Source organism: Hypomesus transpacificus, chromosome 10, assembly GCF_021917145.1.
Source record: "Hypomesus transpacificus isolate Combined female chromosome 10, fHypTra1, whole genome shotgun sequence".
Lineage (NCBI taxonomy): Eukaryota > Metazoa > Chordata > Actinopteri > Osmeriformes > Osmeridae > Hypomesus > Hypomesus transpacificus.
In genome coordinates, this window is record NC_061069.1 from 3358360 (window position 1) to 3381908 (window position 23549).

At 45.6% G+C, this 23549-nt stretch overlaps 4 protein-coding genes across 9 annotated transcripts; 2 read left to right on the forward strand and 2 right to left on the reverse strand.

The window, feature by feature from the left end:
• The first annotated feature begins 4087 nt into the window (after nt 1–4087).
• On the forward strand, nt 4088–7036 carry LOC124472255 (myocilin-like). The gene is made up of 3 exons (XM_047027009.1): nt 4088–5145; nt 5655–5747; nt 5852–7036. The coding sequence occupies exons 1-3, from the start codon at nt 4695–4697 to the stop codon at nt 6655–6657; spliced, it is 1350 nt and encodes a 449-aa protein (XP_046882965.1). The 5' UTR covers nt 4088–4694; the 3' UTR covers nt 6658–7036.
• Nucleotides 7037–7391: 355 nt separating this feature from the next.
• Nucleotides 7392–10083, reverse strand: LOC124472276 (phospholipid phosphatase 6-like). Its single transcript, XM_047027039.1, has 2 exons — nt 9485–10083; nt 7392–8591 (listed from the first exon to the last, which is right to left on the reverse strand). The coding sequence occupies exons 1-2, from the start codon at nt 9903–9905 to the stop codon at nt 8203–8205; spliced, it is 810 nt and encodes a 269-aa protein (XP_046882995.1). The 5' UTR covers nt 9906–10083; the 3' UTR covers nt 7392–8202.
• A 31-nt stretch (nt 10084–10114) lies between these two features.
• Nucleotides 10115–12856, forward strand: prdx6 (peroxiredoxin 6). Its single transcript, XM_047027050.1, has 5 exons — nt 10115–10517; nt 11185–11341; nt 11687–11833; nt 11983–12129; nt 12448–12856. The coding sequence occupies exons 1-5, from the start codon at nt 10426–10428 to the stop codon at nt 12574–12576; spliced, it is 672 nt and encodes a 223-aa protein (XP_046883006.1). The 5' UTR covers nt 10115–10425; the 3' UTR covers nt 12577–12856.
• A 430-nt stretch (nt 12857–13286) lies between these two features.
• fggy (FGGY carbohydrate kinase domain containing) lies at nt 13287–21679 on the reverse strand. Of its 6 annotated transcripts, XR_006956624.1 has the most exons (17): nt 21586–21679; nt 21108–21332; nt 20508–20619; nt 20158–20309; nt 19863–19951; nt 19587–19702; nt 19341–19469; nt 18675–18778; nt 15709–15816; nt 15556–15617; nt 15172–15322; nt 14990–15064; nt 14746–14866; nt 14562–14656; nt 14087–14243; nt 13932–13993; nt 13287–13770 (listed from the first exon to the last, which is right to left on the reverse strand). XR_006956624.1 is itself a non-coding variant. In XM_047026982.1 (16 exons), exons 2-16 carry the CDS (start codon nt 21303–21305, stop codon nt 13692–13694), a joined length of 1653 nt encoding a protein of 550 aa, XP_046882938.1. In that variant the 5' UTR covers nt 21306–21332; nt 21586–21679; the 3' UTR covers nt 13287–13691. The 6 variants fall into 6 exon arrangements, 5 of the variants coding, with proteins under 5 accessions (XP_046882938.1, XP_046882940.1, XP_046882941.1 ...); XM_047026982.1 differs by lacking the exon at nt 14087–14243; XM_047026984.1 differs by lacking the exon at nt 14087–14243 and having other exon boundaries at nt 21108–21327; nt 21586–21664.
• Nucleotides 21680–23549: the final 1870 nt, after the last annotated feature.

Here is a 23549-nt window from a genome sequence, read left to right on the forward strand (position 1 = left end):
TGCACTGTGGACACCTAATAGGTGTCTTCATCCCTTGGCTTAGAGTATCATAGGGTTAAACGGAAAGGATACGTTCTCACCTTTTCACCTTTATTTGGTGAACAGCCCTCCAGAACAGCCAAAAGTTCACAGGGTTTCACCTTTTGTACGTTCTACAACAACCACGTGGCATAGAACATGCCACCGTCACACTCATCCCACAGAGTTACTGCTCTGTGTCCCAGAGGAAGGACAGATCAGGGTTTTCATCCCTAACTTCTGTCTGTTTGGATTTGAGCCGATATTTTGTACTTTTTAAATGCTCGTTTCATTGGCTTTTGCTCCGCTAGTTTGGAATGTTCAGTACTCAAAAAGTCAGTCACTTTTTATTTGTGGCTCTTTTTTATTGCTGCCTGTTATTTTCCTTTATAAACGTTATTTTATAAAGGAAATATACAAGCCATGTCTGGAACTTTTTAAAGATTTCAAAGTATAATCTAAGAAACCTGTGTCCGTGGCCTTTTTATGAAACGGTGAATTGACATAACCTGACATGTCCATTGCCTCTCTGTTCTTATCTCTTATCTATTCAGACACAGTGATGTGTTTGCATATGTTTTCGATGACAATCATGTTTGTGTGCACTAAAACCAGTGCACAAAACCACCATGTGCTCTTTCATGCAGTTTCACAATTATAGGATTTCCTGTTCACATACTCTAACTGTTTAGATGCTAGATCACGTGTGTCCAAGGATATACACGTGTGTGTGTATGTGTGTGTGTCAGGACAGATGAGAAGAACCACTGGTCGCAGACGAGTGAAGATAGCTCTCGGGTGTCAGCTAAGGGTTAAGGAGAAGCCAGCGAGAGGAGTTCTCCTCCATTTCTTTCCTTCTATCCCAAAACGTCTTCTCTGGAGGCCCCCGTCACCCCCGCTTCACTGCAGCGCTGTGTTTGGACCGAGGACGGGAACGTCTGCTGGGCTCATCAGAGCCGCAACACCCAACATCTCACGCCAGCCCGTTCAACTCTGTGGTTGTTGCACTGTGTGTGAGTCATTTGGATATCTAATGACTGATATCGAACAACAAGTCTGCTGACATGATAAGTGACTGAAAATATGTGACACTGGCATACCGTGATGTACAGATCAATATGGAAGTTATGTGGAATGCACATTATATTTAGGACATTTTGGAATCTGCTTCATGGGCCCAAAGACTGCTTGGGCCTAGCACTAGGAAAGAGAGTTATGGTACCTTATCTCCTTCCCTATCCCCTCTCATCCCTCATTTCTTTGATGGCAAAGTCTCTCATTCCTGGCCCGGCTCCGCCTGAGGGACGGAACATTGTTATTAAACTGTCATCAATGGTAAAAACAGTTGTGTCTTATGTAACATGCACATTACACCTCCACATCCATCTATACACCATCACATTTCCATAACACACAGACAACTACATGGTCTCTGACTCTCTGGTGAAATTATGGAGGTGTGTCGCTGCATGGCGTAGTACGGTAGGAATTTATTGAGGGTTTTAAATGTACAGTATTACGGCCAGTGGAATTCCATGATGCCTGCACTTCTAAAATAATATGACCAAAGGCTGATCATTCCTGACAATATTACTGGAATTACAAAGGAAAGGAATTTCTATTTTGATGTCTACACTATATATTTAGAATGCAGAAGCCAAGACAAGACAGGCACAGACAGACTAAGTGACTAAGAGAGAGAGTGTCAAAAAATATACTGTATACTATACTATCATCTTGGTATAAGATGGCTCCTGACATTTAGTAACAAAGTTTTACCAGCAACGATCTTCGAGCATAGTGAGTGTGTCTTCAGTATTTCTTGAGTGACTAAGGGGACTGTGTCCAGTGGTGTGTTTGTACAGGGGCCTGGTGCCGTGTGAGCCTGTCTGCATCTTTAATGAGAGCTTGTGAAGTGAAACACCTGCATTGAGCTGGCAGGGACTCAACAACACTTACAGTAAGGAGGGCGTGGAGAGCCCGATCCACACTGATAACAACAGAGTCGTGGCAGACGGCAGACGAGGCTTAATCCTTTACAGAGAAAAACATCTCTTCGTGCCCCCTGAAGGCCCAATTAGCCCTCTACAAACAGCTCTGTGATAGCCAAGGACTTCTGCTCACGCTGAGGGGCACTCAATAAATAATGTTCACCTTTTCCCAAAATGTGAATGAAACTTGTTGACTCCTTCAATCTGCTTTTTTTGCGGTTATATATCTACATTGGCACATAGATGGCAAACCGAAGCACGACCTCACACATAATAGCACTAGCTACAAAACGTCATGATAAAGACATAAATATAAACATACACTGTAACAAACATTTGTAGAATGTCTGGAGAGTTCAGTTGTTTCTGCTCCAGTACTTGTGTGGCGGCTCGAGGTCATGAGCGGGGTGGGAGTTCCTGTGTGGCGCGCTCAGAACTGTCTGCACTGTCAGCCTCACCCTGTATATCATACATACCAGTCTGGCACCTCATGGAACTGGCCATTACACAATGTTCACACCGTTGGATGCAAGTATGTGGACTGTGTGGGGTGCTCAGAATGTGTAAACATGCCATTTCTTTCAGTGGATACATTCTGTGGTATTCTATCATTAGCAAGCGAGATTTGTGACTAACCTATCACAATATATGACCGATTTTGTACATATCCTTATATTTCCCCAATGTAAAATAATGTTTAGTTTTACACAGCAGATTAAAAATGAAAGTGGGGAGTTCATTTACCTATGTTCAAAAAATGTCCCTTAGTTTGTCTGTAGACAGACTTACTGGCAACGCACTGGAATTTTCCAGGCACTGGGGAGCTAAAGTATTTTGTCCACATTTTACTGCCTTGGATCCGTAGTTTGACTGCTTATCTCATCTGTTGATTTTGTGATTATGTAACTCTGAACTAACTTGTAAACTGTTCCTATAAAATTAAAATATATTATTGGATTGATAACTCCACTCCTGTAAATCAATCACAGCCCATTTTCCTGACTGTACTATGTTTCCTAATATCACTGAAAACAAAAGCCTTCATAAATGAGCATTCTGAGCGATACATGGGGAAGTCTGGTCAACTGGTGAGCTGACAGCTAGGGATGCTGTTTGCTTTACAGTATGTCCAGCCCAAATCTCCAGGGTCAGTGTAGTAGCTCCAAAGTATATGAGCAGGGATGAAGCAAAACAGGATGTCAGGACCTTGATGTTACGTAAGAAAACCCTGCTTGAGAGGTGAACGCACAGGGGGACGCTGTGGAATTTTCACAGTGAGTAAGATTTGAGACACCAGGAGGTTTAATCTCGTGGAACAAAATCTCAATGGTGCATGAGGAGAGGGAGGAGGGTTTAAAAGATAAATCATTTCTGAAGCTATATTATGAATTGGAGTCAAGCGTGGCTCAGCGCAACACAAATATGTAAAAACCATTACCCTGCCCCCTGAGGGATGAGAGGCAGAGTCCTTAACCCCCCCCCCCCCCCCCCCTCCAGGATCTCCTGCTGCTCCCTCAGACTTCCTATCATTTGTTTTTACCTCAATCGACGTTCCATGGCCATGTGACAGGAGTGAGCCCCCCCCCCCTTCTCCAGTCGGGAACACGTGCTGCACACACCTGCTTAAACAGCTAGATCCAGGCCCATCTGGGAGGAGGGGTGACTTCAACCGACTGCCAACATAACGTGAATCACATTGCAATAAGAAGTTTGGGTTGCAAACAAACGGGATAAACAATCCAAGTCAAGTATTACTAGAATCCTAGTCCTTTGTTCTAGATTTGATGTTGCCGTGTTGTAATAGTGGCCCCAGTGGGATAAAGATAAGTATGGGTTTGGGAGGAAGAATTGCTCACCTCCCTCATTCCTAGCCGTGATCCAGACATCCTACCCTGGTAGGTGCCAGTGTGGCCTCAGGTGTGCTGCTGGTGAACCAGACTATCAAGCTGTGGAGTTGGACCGCTTGAACTCCGGTAAAGATTGCAGGTTAAAAAAAAACACATCAGACTCCCAATTGTATTTGCACCTGAGCATCTAATATGCGGGTCATACATCCCAGGGATATTAGAATTAGACTTAATCACACAGTAGTTTAATGATATACCTACCGGCTACAAAGGAAGTAAACAGAGTAGCCGTGATTGTTATCGTAAACAGGTGACAGACAGACATTATAAAGACGTGTTGTCCAGACAAAACAACCGGCAGACATAACAGCTATAAAGACACAATGAAACATAAACAGGAACAAAACAAACATAAAACGTGGTCCGTTTTCCGCTCATACTGTCTCACATTCATTCTGTTGCATAGCAGTCCCCAAAACACATGGTCTCACACCCCCATTCCAGCCATATCCCCTTTTCGGATGTGCAGTGCTCCCTCATGCTTGTTCCTTCCCACCCCTTTTGCACTTGACTGTATAAATATCCCTGTCTCCGCATGTTGTAACTCAGACACCATCTGAGACTGACCAGAGAACCATGAAAGGGGTGAGCTGGACTAACTAAACAAATTAACCAAAAGGATTCATTCAAAACAATAAATAGGATAGATCTCAGCAGTAGAAGGAGAATCCACCCCAGGGTTAGGTGTGTCACAGCATAGAGAGAAGAGGAAAAAGGCAGACGAGAAAGAACTCAGCAGTCCAGAAAACTACCCAGAGAGAGAACTTCTCCAGCCAGAATGTGGCTTCTGGTAGCCATGTGTCTGACCTGCCTGATGCTGTGCAGTCAGGGGCAGGATCGAGCCTCCCTGCAACGCTCCAGCGCCAGCGATGGCCGCTGCCAGTACACCTTCACAGTGGACAGTCCAGCAGAGGCCAGCTGCCCCGGGGTTCATGGGGGCCCGGAGCTGCAGGGCATCAGGTCCCGCCTCACCCTCCTGGAGGCCCTGGTGAGCAGGCTGGTGAGAGGAGAGGGAGCCGAGGCTGAGGGGGGGCTCCAGGAGTCCTGCTCCCCGGGGGAGAAGAACCAGCTCCTGCAGGACAAGGAGCAGCTGGACAGGCAGGTGCAGGAGCTCCAGAGGAGGGTGGACGAGATGAGCCTGGAGGCTGAGACACTCAGACAGAGACCCTTCCACCAGCCACAGGCCTCTGGTGGCCCTCTGCAAGAACTCAACCAGAGAACAGAGAGTGGTGAGTTTCAACAGTCAGGAAGCGAGGCAATTTTCAGATGCATGCACATACATGCCCACTGTGCTGATGTATTTACCGTAAATTAAACTGGTCATTATAATGTCATTATTTCAATTGAGATACATAAGGATGAGCTTTTTGGTGAGTTGCGCTAAATGAGCTGTTTCTGTCAGCTGCTTTGTGGGGTGAGGAGGTATTTACGATGTAGATAGCTCTTTTACAGCTCTGTCACATGCGTGTGTGTGCGTGGGGAATGCAGTAACAAGGTTTAAGTGTAAATGGCATGCTAGGAGTTCACTGAGGCTTTGATGTGGTCAGAGAGATGTCAAGAATGCCTCAGGATGTCAGTTGGTGTCCAGGTATTGTTTTACACTTGGATTGCATAGACTTTAAAAACAGCCAAGCGTAACATAGGCTCTAACTTCGTTACAAACCAAATACTTTGCAAATGGCCGCTTACAGAGATCAATGAATCTGTGCCTCCCTCTTCACTCCTGTCTCTCACCCAGCCTCTGACAATGGTTCCTATCAGGAGATGAAAGCTGAGGTGACCGAGGTCCCAGCATCCCGTCTGATTCCAGAATCAGCTCAGAACTTCACAGGTACAGTGTAGGAGTCTTACCCATTCAGCTGTGGCTACATGTCGGGAGACCTCCTCACGCGATACAATGGCCAAGTGTGTGTGTGTGTTTTCTCCTGTGACCAGGCTGTGGAGAGTTGGTCTCGGTGGGAGAGCCTGTGCTGCACAGGAAGGCTGACGGCATCACAGGGAAGTACGGGGTGTGGCTGCAAGACCCCGAGGCCCTGGTCCCCCCATACACTAACAAGACCGTCTGGCGCATAGATACCGTAGGCAAGGACGTGCGGCAGCTGTTCGCCTATGAGGACAAGGAACAATTTGCCCGTGGATTCCCCATGAAGGTGCTGGTCCTACCGGAGCCCGTGGAGAGCACAGGGGCCACCCTGTACCGAGGCTCCTTTTACTACCAGCGCCGACGCAGCCGCACACTCCTCCGCTACGACCTGGCCGCCGAGAGCCTGGCAGCCCGCCTGGACCTGCCCCACGCCGGCTTCCATGGCCAGCACCCCTACTCCTGGGGGGGCTACACCGACATCGACCTGGCCGTGGACGAGCAGGGCCTGTGGGCCATCTACAGCACCAGCAAGGCCAAGGGAGCCATCGTGCTGTCCAGGCTGGACCCCGACAGCCTGGAGGTGAGGAAGACCTGGGAGACCAACATCAGGAAGAACACGGTGGCCAACGCCTTCATGGTGTGTGGCCGGCTGTACACGGTGGCCAGCTACACGGCACTCAACACCACCATCAACCACGTCTTCGACACGGCCACTGGGGAAGGTCGAGCCATCGCCGTGCCCTTCCGGAACCGCTACCGCTACAACAGCATGGTGGACTACAACCACGCCCAGAGGAAGCTGTTTTCATGGGACAACTTCCACATGATCACCTATGACGTGAGGCTGGGTAAGGCCAGCAGCACCAGTGCCCTCTAGAGAACGGAGGTGGTACAGCAACACGTGTGGACTGTAGAAGAGGACATTTTTATGTCTGTGAGAGCATTACACTGAGGCCTGTTTGTTTTTAACTTTGCTTCACTAGAATATATTTTTTCTACTTCACTGTAAATAAGATGACGGTAAAGAATGTCATCCCTTCCTCATACAGCAGCTACCCATGCTTGAGCCCCTGAGGCCATGCTTGGTTTTAGAAATAAACTCCCCCGGTTTTACTCTTTATTTAAATTTTCATTCATTGTTTTTTCAAGATTCATTGTCTATTTCCACTTCCTTTGTTTAACCATTTATCATCTGTTATGTTATTGTTCACAGATAACCATCATATCAACTGAGCTTTCAATAAAAGCTATTAAAGGACAACAAAGTGGCCATGACTGTGTGTATATTTGAATGACTTTACTATTAAAAGCGAAACTCATTCAGTATCTAGAGCCGAAACACATAATTGCATGGGTTAGGTTTGCCGAGTGCAACACATTGCACGTCATTCGAGAGACCAATAGACCTGCTTCGATCTGTTCCAGAGCTCCATCTGCTGGAACAAAAAACGAAGTCATGTAAATACACTACCTATAAACTATTATAGGCCCACGTATTTTAGCTTTACCACAAGCCCATACTGTGAACCCCACTGCAGGACTGACAGAGATGACAAGGCTGAATGCCCTCTAACCTCCAACAATAATGATTTAGGCCAGTGTTACATAAACTCACCACCCCCAAGGGGGACTCTTCGGGTGGGCGAGAGGCAGGTTCTCCACTAAAGGGCTGGAGGGATGGGCAGCATTGGGGAGGATGACACTGGGGCTGGGAGTGACCAACACTCTAAGGGGGGATGAGTTATGATGACAGTCAGGAAACTTAGTGGCAGCTGCAAACGAATGGAAACTTTGTTGAGGGTTTGGTAACCCCCTCCTACACACACAAACCCTGTCAGCCAGGACAATACCACAGCACCGTATATGGGCATTGGACTGTCAAGCATCGCATGTAATCATTTTTTAACCACTGAAGATCAGATAACGTTTCAGTTTCATCCACACGCAAACTCGCCAAATCCTCTTGCTCTCTCTTCTCTATTAACATCATACAGTCTCCTCATGTGGATTTATGTGCAAAAGAATTAACAAACAAATGAAATGTGAACACATGTTTATATGAAGCTCCTTTGAATTTCTACACTGAGAGTAGAAGTGCATGCGACACCAGAACAATTTTGCTATAAAATTGCATGTGTGTTTCTACATTACAAACCCATAGACCATCCCATTCCAACCAATGCAGTGAAACCTCTGTGACCTCACACTTGAAAATGTAACAAACACGAAGGACACACAAGCTATACACACACAAACATATATATATAGACAAATGATAATCAATATTTAAAAAACAACATTGGAAGAGAAAATGCTCAAAGAATATTTTGCTGAAGGCACACAGTTATTTTCTCTGCGTTTTCTGGCCTCCACCTTGAAATCATCCCTCATTTGATGAAACCTGGTAAGATCCACCAGTACCCTACACAACGGCTTGTCCCTCCCCCAGCAGCAGAAGCAGGAGGTCTTGCAAGCAGCCCCAGGACACCCACAGCCTCTCCACTAAGCTGTACTGGCAGTAGCCCATGGCCAGGCCAAAGCTCACGTCGGTCACGTAGTGCCTGGCGAGCAGCAGCCGGGACAGTCCCACCATGGCAGCCCAGGCCAGCACCAGCGCTCGCATGGGGGCTGTGCCTACCAGCTGCGCCGCCAGGAAGCGGGCACACATGGCAGCTCGTGTGGCGTGGCCCGAGGGAAAGGAATAACGCTCCTCAAAGTAGGTGGTGAACATGTCAGAGCGGTTCTGGACAGGCCTCCGGCGGTGGAACAAGGTCTTTGTTATTCTGACTAGAGCCAGATCCAGTAGGAGAGCTGGAAGGGAGTGAAAGACACAGAGATAGGTGATAAGAGGATGTTACCTTTATGAGTGTCAGTTTTTGTCAAAACATCAGTTAGTATAGGACTCCATTATCCTTCGCGATAATCCTAACCTTTGACCTTTTCAAACTCTATCCTGTTGCTGGAACATATGCCAACTGAAGGCCTCTCCCAAGTACCTCAAAGCATCTAATCCTATAAGTATCATGAGAGACACGTGCTCTACAACTGGCATATAATCACCAACAGCCGTTTTATTTCCTGTCCATTTTCAGAGGTGACTATCGGGAGGTTAAAAGGATAAACAACTTTCCACGGATGCATCCTTTCCCCGTCCTTGGTGCCGCTATGCAACAGCTGCCGAGTTGACTACTCTCGCAGGAGGACTAGCAACTGAAAAATAAACTTGTCATTGATCGCAGGACGCAATCGATGGACATATTTAATGTGATATCAGACAATTACAGCAATGCTGGGGATTTGGCCAATTCTGCTCAACAAAGACATGATCATAATGCCGATTTGGGAAAGGCTCTATAATCTTTTCAGCGATTTCCAGGATTATCCTGCATGCCCTGGATGACATATGGTCTATAGGCCTTTGGTAGAATAAGAGATTCATTACAAATAGGTACCATGTCAGTACCTCAATAACAATGCAATGGTAGCCTACTCATTATAAAATAATTCTTAAAGCACAACGAATTACAAAGAGAAAAGTTGGTTCAGTGATTAGTCTAACTTTTGCCAGTTGAAGGGCTATCGATTGAGAATTTGCTTTTTATGGATGAAAGTTTTTATGTATTTATCACACACATTTGCCTTTAGTGCTCAGTGTTAAATGTGAGCTTGAATAGCCTACAGAAACTCGACATGGGGTTGCTTACCTAATACAAGGTTCAGCATCATTTCTTGTTCTGTGACGGTCTCGCTTCTGAGTAAACAATACATGGTGCCGATGAACCACGGAATGGCATGGCCAGAGAGCTCCACCAGCCTCACCAGGGGTCGTATGCTGCCCCATGAAGAGTCCTCACAGGCGCACACACCCAGCCGCTTTGACAGCCACAAGTCTATGGCTAAAAACAACCTGAAGGTGATAACAAAAATGGACTGATTCAAGCTTACAGAAAAATCCTCTGTCTGTGCTACTGAGGAGACATGTGTGCAACTGGAGCTTCGGCGGCGGGACGGGCACTCTGACACCCGGTAACGTGTTACTGTAGCAAACTCAAATTTTCCATTGACAGCTGCCCCACTGATACTGCCACTACGACTGCTATTCCTCCTTTGCTTGGGCGACGGCATTATTCCCCGGGTGGTAAAAAAAAGAAAAAAATTGAATACAGCATGTAGGCTATTTTATTTGTTCGTCGATTTGGCTGGTATTAAATGATATCCTCGTATTAACTCGCAGCATCCTCAAAACTCAAGCACCGGACACAATGAAGTTAAAATGTTACCAACTGTTGCGAGATGGATTGAGTCACGTGACACGAACTGACATGACAAGTTTGGTCTTCATTTTAACTCATTGCTGGAAAGTGATTGGCAAAGTAGACTGTGAGCGTGGACTCGTCGGACAATTGAATTATGAATTTAAATTTGCAGCATATTCAAATTCCAAAAACAATGTGTTTTGTGCTGTAACATAGCTTAACAAGGAGCGAAAATGTTGTAACTTTCGGAATAAAAAAAACACGTTTCTTAACCGGGGTTTCCACTGCCCCGCATTTTTTTGCCTTCGCCTCTCATCATCTACCTACTCACTTAATCCAAATCATCATCACTGACGTGCTGAGTAACCGTTTGACCGCCTCAGCCAGCCATGCCAGGTCTCTTGCTAGGGGATGTGTTCCCTGATTTCGACGCCGAAACAACTACCGGCAAAATACAATTCCATGACTTCTTGGGTGACTCGTGAGTAATTGCTTGCGAATAGCCTACTGTATACGATAGAGCGGAGCATCGATTACGATATACATTCACATTTGTTTTTGTTGCAATTGCTAATACACTAGCTTACTTTTATAAAATTACGGTTAACTGGCCTACCTAACTGATTGTACAATGGCGTAAGGTTTCATATCGTAATCGGCTACTATTGTGATGAGAGGATTTGTTTTGCACTCGAAATCTGAGGACAGCTGATACATTAATGCAATTATTCCTCATTTTAAAAACGCTTTCGCTAGTTGGGCCCTCCTTAGGCCATGTAACTAGTATTTTGTTCACTACTATTATTAATAATATGATAGGACTTGAATCGGATGTGCTTTTAGTTAGTTGAAACGCTGATATCACTTGTGGCAGTAACCACATGCTCCACATTCCACTCCTTTGACATGTAGGCCACCACCTTTATAGACTTGTTCGTTTAAACAAGCATGTAGCCCATGTTAATTGTAGTTATGACAAGTGACAACATTCAAACATTGCAAAGAGTCTCTTAAAGACCAACCTAGTCAACTTGAGTAAACCTATAGCATTATAACAGACACACAGGAGCCACTGGGAGAGATGCTGACATTCCTCTCCAGGCCACTGCTAATCTCCCTCATACTCTCTTTCATCTCTCTCTGCCTAGCTGGGGAATTCTGTTCTCCCACCCCCGTGACTACACCCCAGTGTGCACCACAGAGCTGGGTCGAGCTGCCAAGCTCAGTAGTGAGTTTACCAAGCGCAACGTCAAGATGATCGCCCTGTCAATCGACAATGTGGAGGACCACTGTGGCTGGAGCAAGGTATCAACTGTAACCCTGTCATGACTCCATCATATAAAAGCTCTCCAAAATCCATTTGTGTCAACACCCATGACCAAATAAAAATAGCTACCCTAGATTTAGCTAAAGCCAATGGTTTTTGATCATTCATTTTCTTGTCATGAATAAAATAAAGTCTGAATGGTTAGATCTAGGCCTACATGACATAGTTTGCGGCCCACCTCATCTAAGAACAACTCTTGTTTACTGAGGCCCTGCTAACACTATTTAGTCATTTGTGCTAACTGTGGTTGGACCCTGCAGCAATATAATCCAGCAACCTTCAACACTTGTCTCAGTAATGGAAACTCTGATATGGCTTTTAAGGACATCCTGGCTTATAACAACGAGGAGCCTGGCTGTGACCTCCCCTTCCCTATCATAGCTGACAGTCAGAGGGAGCTGGCAGTGTCTCTAGGCATGCTGGACCCTGATGAGAAGGACAAGGAAGGCATGCCCCTCACAGCCCGCTGTGTGAGTCTGCCCTCTTTCTCTCTGTCCGCCATCTTTCTCAGACACCAAAACAGCCCTAAATCTCAATGTGGATGTTAATCACATACATCACATACAGTTGGCTATATTTATCCGTCCTCATTTGGGGGTATTTGGCCTCTGCTTTTCAGGTGTTTATCATTGGTCCAGACAAGAAACTGAAGCTCTCCCTACTTTACCCAGCGACAACTGGACGCAACTTTGATGAGATTCTGAGAGTGATTGACTCCCTCCAGCTCACTGCACAGAAACGGGTAGCCACCCCTGCAGACTGGAAGGTGAGACTAATAGTAACTAATGTCTTTCACTATAACCATCGGAACAATAACAGATACTGCAACTCCAAAAGAGTGACATGTACAGTATACACAAATTCCTGGTCAAACATATAAGTTAGACCTTACAGTATTTATTATAGGTTTGAATATTTTATTAAACATTTAGATAGGCCGTTAGGAATTGTCCAGACCAAAAGTATTCTCATTCTACCTGTACTTGTTAAAAGTTGCAATGTCAACAGTGAACATTATCACCCAGGGTTGATTCTCACATCAAACTGTGTCGACTCTACCTCTTGTTCCAACCCTCCTGTAAAGCCTGGAGATCGTGTGATGGTTCTGCCCAACATCCCAGAGGACGAGGCTGCCTCTCTCTTTCCTGCCGGGGTGTACAAGAAAGACCTGCCCTCAGGGAAGAAATACCTGCGCTACACACCCCAGCCATGAGGGGCGCCCAAACCTCTCAATGTCACTGACGGGACCATTATTACAGATAAAGAAGTGATCGCTCCTTACAATGTATTTGAGAGTATTAATCACAGAAGGTGATGTCAAAGTTCCTGTGTCATGGACTCAGGTAGGCATGCCATGATTACCCCTGGTATTTAAACAAACAGACCACTTCAAAACACTTGAGAATTACAAACGGATTATGTGTGATATTCACAAGTTTGTTGCCTCATGAAAAGCTGAACATCAATAAATAAATAAAAACACTTAAATGTCACAGAGCATTTGGCTATTTATCAGTGTGTTAGTATTGACTGTATATGAATAGAGTTTGTAGTGGAGGTTCTGGATGTTAATACAGGCCCCCATCAATGTGTTGGAAGCCTGGTCACTGTAACACCTGGTAAAGGTCGTCACAAAGCGCTGCATATCAGTTGGTCCGTCGTTTGAAGTTGGCTGTTAACTCAGCTGTGTGGGATTTGGCATTTCTCTCAACGGGACAACACCAACAAGAGATTACCGCCTTTGATCCCGTACAACTCTGGGAACAAACATTCCTTGGTGTCTGACGTGAGTGGAGCACTGGGGCGGGGGGAGCGATGGACAGATGACAGGAGAGAGAAATGGACTTAGGGAAAGAGTGGTAGAATAGAGATTCATTACTGAACTTGGAAGGTAAGAGAAAGAGGCTTCCACACGTTTAGGACCCAGATTCAGAGATGTATTGTCAAACCTAATGTGTCATAACTAAGCATTCAGACAAAACTATGAAATGCTGTCTCATCTTACATGAGTATAATGTATGGTTATTCAGTAATGGTAACCATATAATAATGCATAGTAATACCTGTTTACCAGAATATTCTGTCTACATCAGCTACCATCTTAATGTTTTAATTCTTCTTCAGTCTTTCGTTGTGGAATACATTTTCGCTCGCATCCACTTCCACACAGATGATGTTGAAGACTGCAGTAAGTGGCAACTGGTGATATCTTAGGGGAGCAATAGTGCGCTCCCAATGTGTATCTACTGCCATGAGGTACCAGCACTGGTGCCAGGTGCAGTCTGCTGTGTGAAGGGGATGGGAGCTGGTCGCCATGGGGCAGCGTCATCACTCCGTCATGAGGGCTGTGTACTCCCTCTGGTGGGCAAAGAGACGCAGGAACACCTTCATCTTCCTCTGGTAGAAGCTGAGAAAAGCCTTGTGTTAGATATGCAACTATAACTCGAGCGTGATGAATTATAGAAACATGGGACTGGGTAAAGGGATGTGTACACACTATACATATATATATATATAAAGATTTGAGGTCACATTTTGAGCCGGGGGCTTGATGCACGTCTTTCTCACCTCTGGATGTCCCTGGAGGGCTGGATAACTTTCCCCACCTTAGCCATATTCTCCATGGCCTCCTGAAACACACGCAAGAAAACACATTCATGAAACCCATTCTTGTTTGGAACACTAAAACATGCGTCGCCGGTGACGATGACCCAGTTGTGCACCTTGACTCGCAGGGCTCTCCTGTGAGGAGCAGTGCTGCGTCTCTGTTTGGGTCAGAACCTCTCTACGCTCAGGAGCGCCCCGCACCCCCGGCTCAAAAGATCAGACAGCGGCAACTGCCTGGGCAGCGATGACTCCAAATCGGTTGACAGGTGCAACCTAGTCCAAATAAATTTGTATTTTTAGCATATCTGGCTTAAAGGATTGTCGTTCCACTGTGTTAAGGGCTATGCTGGAGGAATGTCACAGCGCCTTAGCCAGGCAGCACTCTATTTACAGACAGAAAACCATCTCTGTCAGTGAACCAGCCTGGGCTCCAGTCACCAGCTCCTTTAAACACCAACAGGGACTTGAGGTGCATCTCTCGCCATTCTTGTTTCTCTCCAGTAGATGGCGGTGTAGAATCAGTAACTATCTGCTTTGTTGTCAACATTTTGAGAAAATTGTTGAGATCTGTCTGTGTGTTGGTGTTATTACTTGGATAGAACTGTAGTCTTGTGAGGCACAGGCTCCTAAGATTGCTGCCCCCACAAGCACTGCTTCAGTCTGGGCTGGAAGGACCACCGGCAAACCTGGGAATACATTGTATGTAAGCAATACAAGGCTGTAAAATCTATTTGTTGTAATTGGATTCATAATTTACAAATGTACTTGAACAAACCTGTAGCATTGGCATGAATCTGCACAAAAAGAGGGTTCTTACTCAACCCCCCACACAGGAAAAGGGTTGTGATGTCATGTCCTGCCTTCCTCATGGCCTCAAGGACATGTCTGGTGCCAAGCTGAAAGTACAGAGACAAGAGGCCAGTGTTGCCATGTAGCTTATCAGAATTACAAAGTTACCCATCACAACCATCTATCACCGTTTGTGACAAGATGGCACGGACTTAGCCCAGTGAACTCACAGCAATGGCTTGTACAGTAGCAAGATACAGCAAGGCTAGGTCACCCAGGGTTTGGGACAGCGACAGCCCCACCACCTGTAAAGCAAAGCCAGACATCCCCCCATCATCCCAAACGTACACCAGCTCAAATGGACCTGATATGTTTTGGTTAGGTCAGAGCACCAGGCCCTCTCCCCCCTCACCGCGCCCCTCAGAGTAGGGTCTGCCAGGGGCGACCGGTTCCCATGAAAGTCTGGCCACACATGCAGGCTGGAGGCCAGCAGGTCCACTGAGGACTGGTCCTTGGCCATGGAGCCCAGGTGTGAGTTCAGGTAGGCATAAACATTCTCCCCCCTGCAAAGAGTTAGAGTCATTCAAGAGACGGGGTCAAATGACAGCATATGCAAATTATTACATTAAAATGGTAGAATGATTGACCGGTAGCCCATATCCACACAGGAAATAGTACATCTACAGCAAGCTTATAAACAATGTATAAACATTGGATAAAACCAAGTCTAATAGTAGGCATGTGGGGATAATGTTTAACACAAGTTCAGTCTGAAATCCCATAGGGTAGAGCCAACCTTTTTGTTGCCTCCTCCTTTAGCTGGGTGTAGGCCACATGGCCCTTCACTACATGATCAATCTAGGGGATGGATAAAAAAACAACTACAGTCACTGTGGCTTGCAGTGTAGGTTCCCTTCAATCCCAGTCTCAATGCACCATAAGCTCTCACCAGTCTTCCTGTGGCACTCTGGCCTCCCTCATTAAGCCACATTTCGGGCACCATTGCCGACAGGTAGGGTCCCCAAACCCCAGGGACAAACAAAGGCTGCTGGCTGATCTGAAAGAGGGGACAGCACCGTGTTCAGCAAGTGTGGAAAAGGGGATCAACAGATTAACACACACAAGGATGTGTATTCTGAAGCCAGACACACATCACGTTGGTGGATAAGAGGGAGCGTGTTCAGGATGGCCGATCCTGAAGGTTTGGGCCTAAAACAATGGGGGGAAAACTGGGTGGCATGAGATTAGGTAGGCACGGACACTTAAACACCGTGTAGCATTGTGTAGACATCCTAACCACAAACTGCTTGGCTGGTTTTCAAACTAAACCCTCAGCGGGGGGTTCACATTTGGGTGTTAAGGCAGACATATCTCGGGTACTGTATTAACTAGAGCAGTGGTCACCAACCTTTTTAGGCCAAAGATCACCGACCTTTGCCTTGGTGACCCGAAGATCTACCTATTGAGGCGTTGAGAGACAGAACAGACTCCAGACTGAACTTACAACTTAACTTTATATTTGGCCTTATTGTAATTGAATGAAATCAAACACTTTGTGAACAATATGAACAAGAAAAAACACTTTTGCAATGAGCAGGCTGGATATGAACGGTTTTATTTATAAACTGAAGTTACAACACAACACTGACAAATTTCTCATGTGACAAGTCAGTGTGATGGCTGTGACTGAACACTGTCTGTGAGTGCCTTGTAGTTTGGCTCATAAGCAGAGACAGCCAGTCTGAGGCAGTCTGTGAGGTGTCTGTCAGTAAGCCGGCTCCTGTACTTGGATTTGGTGATTTTCATCTGTGAAAATGCCATTTCACAGAGGTAGGTCGATCCAAAGTAGGCACTCACTTTTAGTGCACATGCACTGAGGAGAGGAAACTTCTCTCGGCTGACAAGTCCCCAAAAGTCACTGTCCCTTGACCTGGCTTTCAGCTCAATGTCATTTTGCAAATCAAGCATCTCCATGTCCACTCCACTTGGCAAAGCAAATGCTTTCTCGAATTGGTCTGCAACCTCCTCTGTATTAATAGGCAGGAATGGGTTTGAAAGAAATGCAGCAATATCCTTCATGATTTCTAACTCACCAAAACGTCGACTGAACTCCGCTGCCAGTTTGTCCAGGTGCACACAGTACTGCTCAGGGTGAAAGTCAGAAGAGTCTTTGATGGACTGTGACATTTTTTCCAGGTTTGTAAAGTGTGTCAGCGTCCCTTTCCTCAGATTCGTGGTCCAGACACAGAGTTTGGCCTTGAACGCATTCACTGCGCTGATCATGTGGAGGAGGTGCCGGTCTTTTCCCTGGAGTTCGTGGTTGAGCGAGTTCAGTTTTCCGGTTAGGTCCGTCAGAAACCCCAGGTCCAGTAGCCACGCATCCGTTGAAAGTTCCTCGTGCTCCTCGTTCCTTTTCGACAGAAACGTCTTAATCTCAGGCAGCAAGTCAACAAATCGCTGCAGCACTTTTCCGCGACTCAACCACCTGACATCAGCATGCAGAAGCAGGTCTCCATACGCCGAATCGAGCTCATCCAATAACGCCTTGAATAAGCGATGCTGAAGCGCTTTTGCTCGAATCGAGTTTACCACTTTGACCACCAGTGACATGACATGAGAAAAGTCCACAACTTTCCCAGCCAAGGCTTGCTGATGAATCACACAGTGATACTTCATGAAGTCGGGGAAATCCGGATCATTACGGCACAGTGCTATAAAACCAGCGTGCACACCGCACATTGCCGGTGCCCCATCGGTAGTGATTGCCACCAGTTTCTGAATGGGGATGTTCTTTTCACGGACATAGCTTTTAAAAACGTTGTAAATATCCTCACCTCTCGTTCTCTCTTTTAATTGGAGAAGAGTGAGGAAGTCCTCCTTTGTTGTAAAGTCCTGGAAAGCCATTCTGACAAATACAACAAGCTGAGCCGTGTCCATTACATCCAGCGATTCATCAAACTGCAGTGAAAAATATTCACAGAGTGACAAGTCCTCCAACACCCGTTGACCAACGTTATCCGACAGTAACTCGATCCTTCGTGTCACTGTTGTAGGACCAAGAGGCACAGCACGGAATGCAGCTTTTATGTCCTCTTTGTTTTTGAAGGTGCTGCAAACAGTCTCTGCGGTGACGGTCAATAGTTCCTTAAACAAATCCCCATCTGTAAAAGGTCTCTTGTGTTTAGCCAAAATGTGGCTAATACGAAATGACGCCTCAGTTGCAGCCCTACTTTGAGACGTAGGTTGTGAGAAAAGCGACTGTTGAGCCTTCAACTCCACTTTCAGCTCCTGAACTTTTTTGGCGCGGATTGCGCTCTTTGGTGGATAGCAGTCTTTGAATTTCGGATGGTTAGTGTTGTGGTGCCGCTCCAAATTCCCTCGCTTAGACAGTGCCTGTGGCTGGTGGCACAACATACACACACTCTTGTCTTTTACCAAGGTAAAGATGAATTCCTCCTCCCATTCATGATGGAAACTGTAGTTTTTCGCCCTCTTTCGTGGTGCCTCTGCCATGCTTGCTAACACTATGTGGACAACACGGCCGGGTAAATAAACAAACCAACGGCAACCACGCCCACAGGTATCCTGGGATAGCAGGTCTCTCAAAGGTCGTCTTCGGGAAAAAACGCCCATTTATTCTGTCGGTGAATTGCTTTGCAACACGCACAGGCCAATATGCAAATCCAGGTACAAGAGAACGCGCGTTCAGTTTAAGAATCCTCCGCGTTCATGAATTAGTCGGAGATCAGTATTTCTGAAATTATTTTGGAGATCGACAGGGAAAGTCTCCGAGATCGACACGTCGATCGCGATCGACAGGTTGGCGACCTCTGAACTAGAGCAACCCATAAGGAAGTCCGAGTCACTCATTTTTTGAGCAGCACAAAAGGAGCCATTTGGTTGAAAACCACTAACCGCCATGTGGCAGGACGACGTTCCACAGATCACAGCCATGCGCGATGTGATTGGCTGGTCCTCACATGGCAGACGGAAACCTCGTACATCTGCACCAATCACGCCTGGAAAGACAAAACACATTTTAAAATAATAGTATTTGCCTTCCTTTGGAGAAGTTAACTAGTGCCTGGAGAGGCTGGGAGTGTATAATTACACCAGGAAGAAAGACGACTTCTAATAGTCAAACGTTTTCACCCTGACCCTTTGAAGTAGGTCTGTGACCTTCACGTGGAATTCAGCAGTGACAATAAGTGCTGGAATAATGTTTGCCAAGCTGGTTTGAGTTTAAAGGGTGGTAAGAGACACGGGTATACACACTCCAGGGCGTACATCACCACGGTACGTACAACAGTTAAACCACGGAGTGCTTTAACCTTTGACTGGGGTGACATTGTGTGATCAGCCGAGGTCACAGCAGAGTTCATCAGCAGTTTAACGCTCTGAACAAAAAGCAGATGTCTGCATTTGGAGCCAGAGGATAAAGCTTGTGCTTATGAAAACAAACATCAGGAATGACTTGTGGGCAAAGTCCAAAAGAGTGTGGCGGGTTAGGCAACGTGAACCACCAACGGACCATCGGCTCAGCTCAAACCTTCTGGAATTGGACAGGTGACCCCACAGTACCTAAGCCTCCAGCGTGGGCATCTATGAGGGAGGCCCCCACGGCAGTGCCCCTGTCCAGCCCCAGACCGGCTGCAGCCTCCTGGGTGAGGCCCTCCCCCACATGGCTCCCTGGACAGCAGGTCAGGCTGCCTGAAAGCAGGGGAACACATACCAGACTCACTGAATGACAGATTATGCAGAGATGCCCATTGTGAAACGAAAACTAGCCGTGTGAGGTTGTGATTTCAGGTGTGACCCCCGACTGACCTATTTTGGAATGGTTGTTTTCCAGCAGGTCCTCCAGGCCGATGTCTGTCCAGAAACTGGAATCCCATCCGTCTATGGGGCAGTAAGTCCACTTACACACCAGAGTGCATAAGGACCTGGAGACGAAGGCACACTTGATCTGACACAGTCCTGACCCAGCCACATTCCACTGTCGTTCACACAACCATTAAACGCAGTGGACATCACTACAGACCATTTGCATTTCGCACCACTGCAAATACCATTCCGAGCCTCCCGCCCTCTCTCAGGGCTCACCTAGCCAAAGATCCCGTAGCCTTCCAAGATAAGAAGTCAGGAAGGTCGAAGAAGTGCGCCGCATCCTTCCAGCAGCTCTCCCTCAGATTCTGAGAAAGAATATTGACGTGAACATCTGCATCATATTCCAAGATTAAAGAATATTGACGTGAACATCTACATCATATTCCAAGATTACAGGCACAAGGAATAAGGGTTACTAAATCCACTTGAACTATTCAGTAAAAGCGCCGTGAACAGCAGCTGTAAGCCCGGAGCGCAACAATAAAAGCTTCTTGACAGTGTGACCCCTGACCTCTTTGAGCCAAAGCAGCTTCGGGGGTTGCATCTCTGGTGACATGACCCCTCCCACCCTCCTCAGGACCCTGTGGCCATAGCTGGTTATGCGAGATGCCTGCTCTGCAGAGCGATGATCCATCCACAGCACCACATTCCTTTCCTGCTCACCTACAAAGAGCATGTTTGAATGAAGTGTGCACACCTTATCTGTTTGCTTGTCATAAAAATATGCATCCCCCATTTACAGTGTAGTTGTGTACAAAAGTCCCAGAGAGATACAAACAAATATGTTTTGACAGACAGACCAAGGGTCTCTTGATCAAACTGCATGCAATTATTTGCTCCAGAATAGACTCACAAACTAACCATCTTGGTTGACGGCCACAGGCTGGAAGTTCTGGTCCAGGACCACAAGAGAGCAGGTGGCATCAAAACCAATCCCTCTGACCTGGCTTCTCTGGACTTCTTGGGTCACTCTCTGGTTTAAACACAGCACAATATTTATGTGAAATGTGAATAAGATAGCTCCTTTGGGACAATCATAAAGGAAACAAAAAAAGGTGAGTTATGTTTCATTTAACGTTTAATTTTCAACCAACACAAACAAATGTTGTCTCATTCACAACCATGTCTGTGGTAAATACTAGACCAACCGGTTGGGAATTAGCTGTAAGGCACACAAGGCAACCACTTAGGACACTTATTGACCTGTTGTTTATGGGGTTCATACTATATTATGCTGATTTTGTACTTGATATTGTGTATTCTAGTTTCTACATCATAGCTTTTTAATTATGCATAGGCCTACTGGCACTCTCATTCTATACCACATCATTGGTTGATAGGTAGTGCTTGTTTTAACTCACTGCTTTAACATCCTAATTTCCCCCAAGAGGATGAATAAAGTACCTATCTGTCTCTCAAACAATGCCAGTCATACACACATATCCCTAAGGCAACTCTTACTTTGACAGTGCTGCAACACCTAGCCCAGATCTCCGTGGATGACTGAACATAATGACCTGAGAGGGGCTCCCAGATGCTGATTGGTTCCTCTGCCGTGGTTTTAACCTGACCATCCCTGGTGACCAGAGCGGCCCTCACACTGGCAGTACCCACGTCCACTCCGACGTAGTACCTCTCCACTGAACCAACAGCAGTCATGAGAAAGACGCCTGCAGAACACCTGCACTATAGGAGGAAGAGTTGCTCATTGCTTGGAGATAGTTTCTGTTTTTTGTTGTTGCCCAATATCGTTTGAATCCTCTGTATGTTGTTAAGTAAGCTACCCTATTCAAGCGTTTTCGCACAGCAATGGTATGTTGAGTAATGTCTTCTTAACTGTAACGGTGTCAATATTTACTTTCTCTTAAACTCTACTTTCACTTAAAAAATTGAAATAGATTTGGTAACTCCTAAATATTAAACCGTAATTATGCCTTACCCGCTGACAAAAAAAAATTGTTGTTGCAGCTTCCCTTTTTTTGTCGGGGTGTACTTTGATTTGCAACGGAACGTCACAGTGTCCAAAAAGGATATCGGCCATACTACGTCCCCTTTGCCCAGCTACGGAAAAATGAATTTATTTTTATCATAAAAACATGTGAACGTGTAATTTACCATTTATTGAATTTAAGCCATAACATGCAATAACATGAATTTGGGAAGGGGGGGGGGGGGGGGGGGGGGTAGACCTAGGCAATAAGATAATGTTGTTGTACACACATTTTTCAGTCATTTTCCATGTCTTTACGTTACATATAAGTATATTTCCGGCTAACTGTGTTTTCTGAGGCTGTCATTGTCATGCTATGTATTGTGAAAGTCTCAAGGTAAACAGTCCACTGTCAGCTGTGTGTTTGGAGCAGTAATCCATCCTGGAGATGAAGGACGGGGAAAAACAGAGCAGCGGGGACAGGAAGAAACAGATGGTCCTTTACAAACATTATGGACAATGTTTGAAATCCAATCTCTCTCTCCCTCTCTCGTCTGTCCTGTACACAGCAGTGGTAGAAAGAGGCAATGTTATTAACACATGCAGTGTTCTCTACCTATTTTGCTGTGAGGCAAAGTGTATTTTCATAGGCAGTGGATTTGTCCCTTCAAAACAAAAGACAGCATGTTGTGACTGGGCCTACTTCTGATTACGGACATCCATGGAAGCAGCTGGCTAAATCAGAGGGAGGAAAGTGATGTTATCAAAAGGTTACCCATCAGGCCATGGGAGCGGAAACGTGGCCAGGGAAACAGGAAGCTTGGCCGAGTCAAAAGTAGTTTGATGGTAAATCTCCCCTACGCAGTTCCAAACACGGGTAAAAGCACAGGTGCAGGAAGAAATACAATACACTGTGAGGTGCTTAATTATTGTCAGAGGCTTCAAATCTAATAGCAAACCTGAAAGGAAAGTGGTGGAAAGGTAGGCCTATTGAAAATAATGCAAATTGTTTATAATCACATTACATAAGTACATAATGCAACTATGTGTGGACATTTGTATGTCCTTGCAGTGTCTGGGGGGTTGACATGGAGTGCTGTTGTTAAAGCCATTTGTGGACGGTACTACTATTGTGCAGAAGGGCAGCTTTCCAAAATATCCCAATTGGACATTCTGATTAAAGGTGTTAAAACATCTCCAAATGGTTGTTGTTTTGAAAAAAATGCAACTTGAGGACAAGGATTCATGAAACAAGGTTGCCTTACTCCCCTGTCTGACAAGCGTTTGGCCAAAGTGGTGTAAATGTTTGTTCATATTCAAATCTGAAACCAGACCAAGTGGAAGTATAGTGAAGAATCTGAACATAGCTTGTCATTTCAGAGCGGACCTCATGTGGTTGAGGCCTTGACTTATTTATAGCAGGGTTGAACAAAATGTGTTGAATAATGCAAGCTGTGTGACCTCACCACACAGACCAGAGTTTATTACACATTAATCATCTAATGACAATTATTCATGACAGACATATAGTATATAGGCCTATTGAAAAAGTACACATACCTCAAATTCTTAGAAGAAAGAAAAGTTTTAAACATTCACTCGTGGAATACTTTTTATACCTAGCTTTTCAGCTCAGCATCAAGAAGGGGTTAGTAGGCTACAACTACAACGGCACGATGAGATCTTCCACAGGTACGGCAGGATTTGCGATTGAATGTAGCACAAGATTAATAATTTAGGACACTGAAAGCTTCATTAAGAAGAAAGTGTTTTGAGTCTTTTGGAAGGATAGCAGTGTCTAGCTACCTTTCATAATTCGATGAATTTTTCTGTACTCGCAAACGTTTTTGATGTGTCATATGGGGGAAAAGGAGAAATGGGGTGGGGATATACGATATTGTTATAGAATCAAGAGAATATACACATAAATGAGCGGGTAACAAAATATTCAAAAACAATACGTAATCCCAGAG

Excerpts from the sequence above, each read along its gene's own strand:
- LOC124472255 (XM_047027009.1), top strand. The coding sequence starts at position 4,695 with ATGTGGCTTCTGGTAGCCATGTGTCTGACCTGCCTGATGCTGTGCAGT. Across the intron at positions 5,146-5,654 it reads CAACCAGAGAACAGAGAGTG|CCTCTGACAATGGTTCCTAT; the intron begins GTGAGTTTCAAC and ends TCTCTCACCCAG. Across the intron at positions 5,748-5,851 it reads ATCAGCTCAGAACTTCACAG|GCTGTGGAGAGTTGGTCTCG; the intron begins GTACAGTGTAGG and ends TCCTGTGACCAG.
- LOC124472276 (XM_047027039.1), bottom strand. The coding sequence starts at position 9,905 with ATGCCGTCGCCCAAGCAAAGGAGGAATAGCAGTCGTAGTGGCAGTATC. Across the intron at positions 8,592-9,484 it reads GATGCTGAACCTTGTATTAG|CTCTCCTACTGGATCTGGCT; the intron begins GTAAGCAACCCC and ends ACTCCCTTCCAG.
- prdx6 (XM_047027050.1), top strand. The coding sequence starts at position 10,426 with ATGCCAGGTCTCTTGCTAGGGGATGTGTTCCCTGATTTCGACGCCGAA. Across the intron at positions 10,518-11,184 it reads CATGACTTCTTGGGTGACTC|CTGGGGAATTCTGTTCTCCC; the intron begins GTGAGTAATTGC and ends CTCTCTGCCTAG. Across the intron at positions 11,834-11,982 it reads TGCCCCTCACAGCCCGCTGT|GTGTTTATCATTGGTCCAGA; the intron begins GTGAGTCTGCCC and ends TCTGCTTTTCAG.
- fggy (XM_047026982.1), bottom strand. The coding sequence starts at position 21,305 with ATGACTGCTGTTGGTTCAGTGGAGAGGTACTACGTCGGAGTGGACGTG. Across the intron at positions 19,952-20,157 it reads AGCTGCTTTGGCTCAAAGAG|AATCTGAGGGAGAGCTGCTG; the intron begins GTCAGGGGTCAC and ends ATTCTTTCTCAG. Across the intron at positions 14,657-14,745 it reads GATTCATGCCAATGCTACAG|GTTTGCCGGTGGTCCTTCCA; the intron begins GTTTGTTCAAGT and ends ATGTATTCCCAG.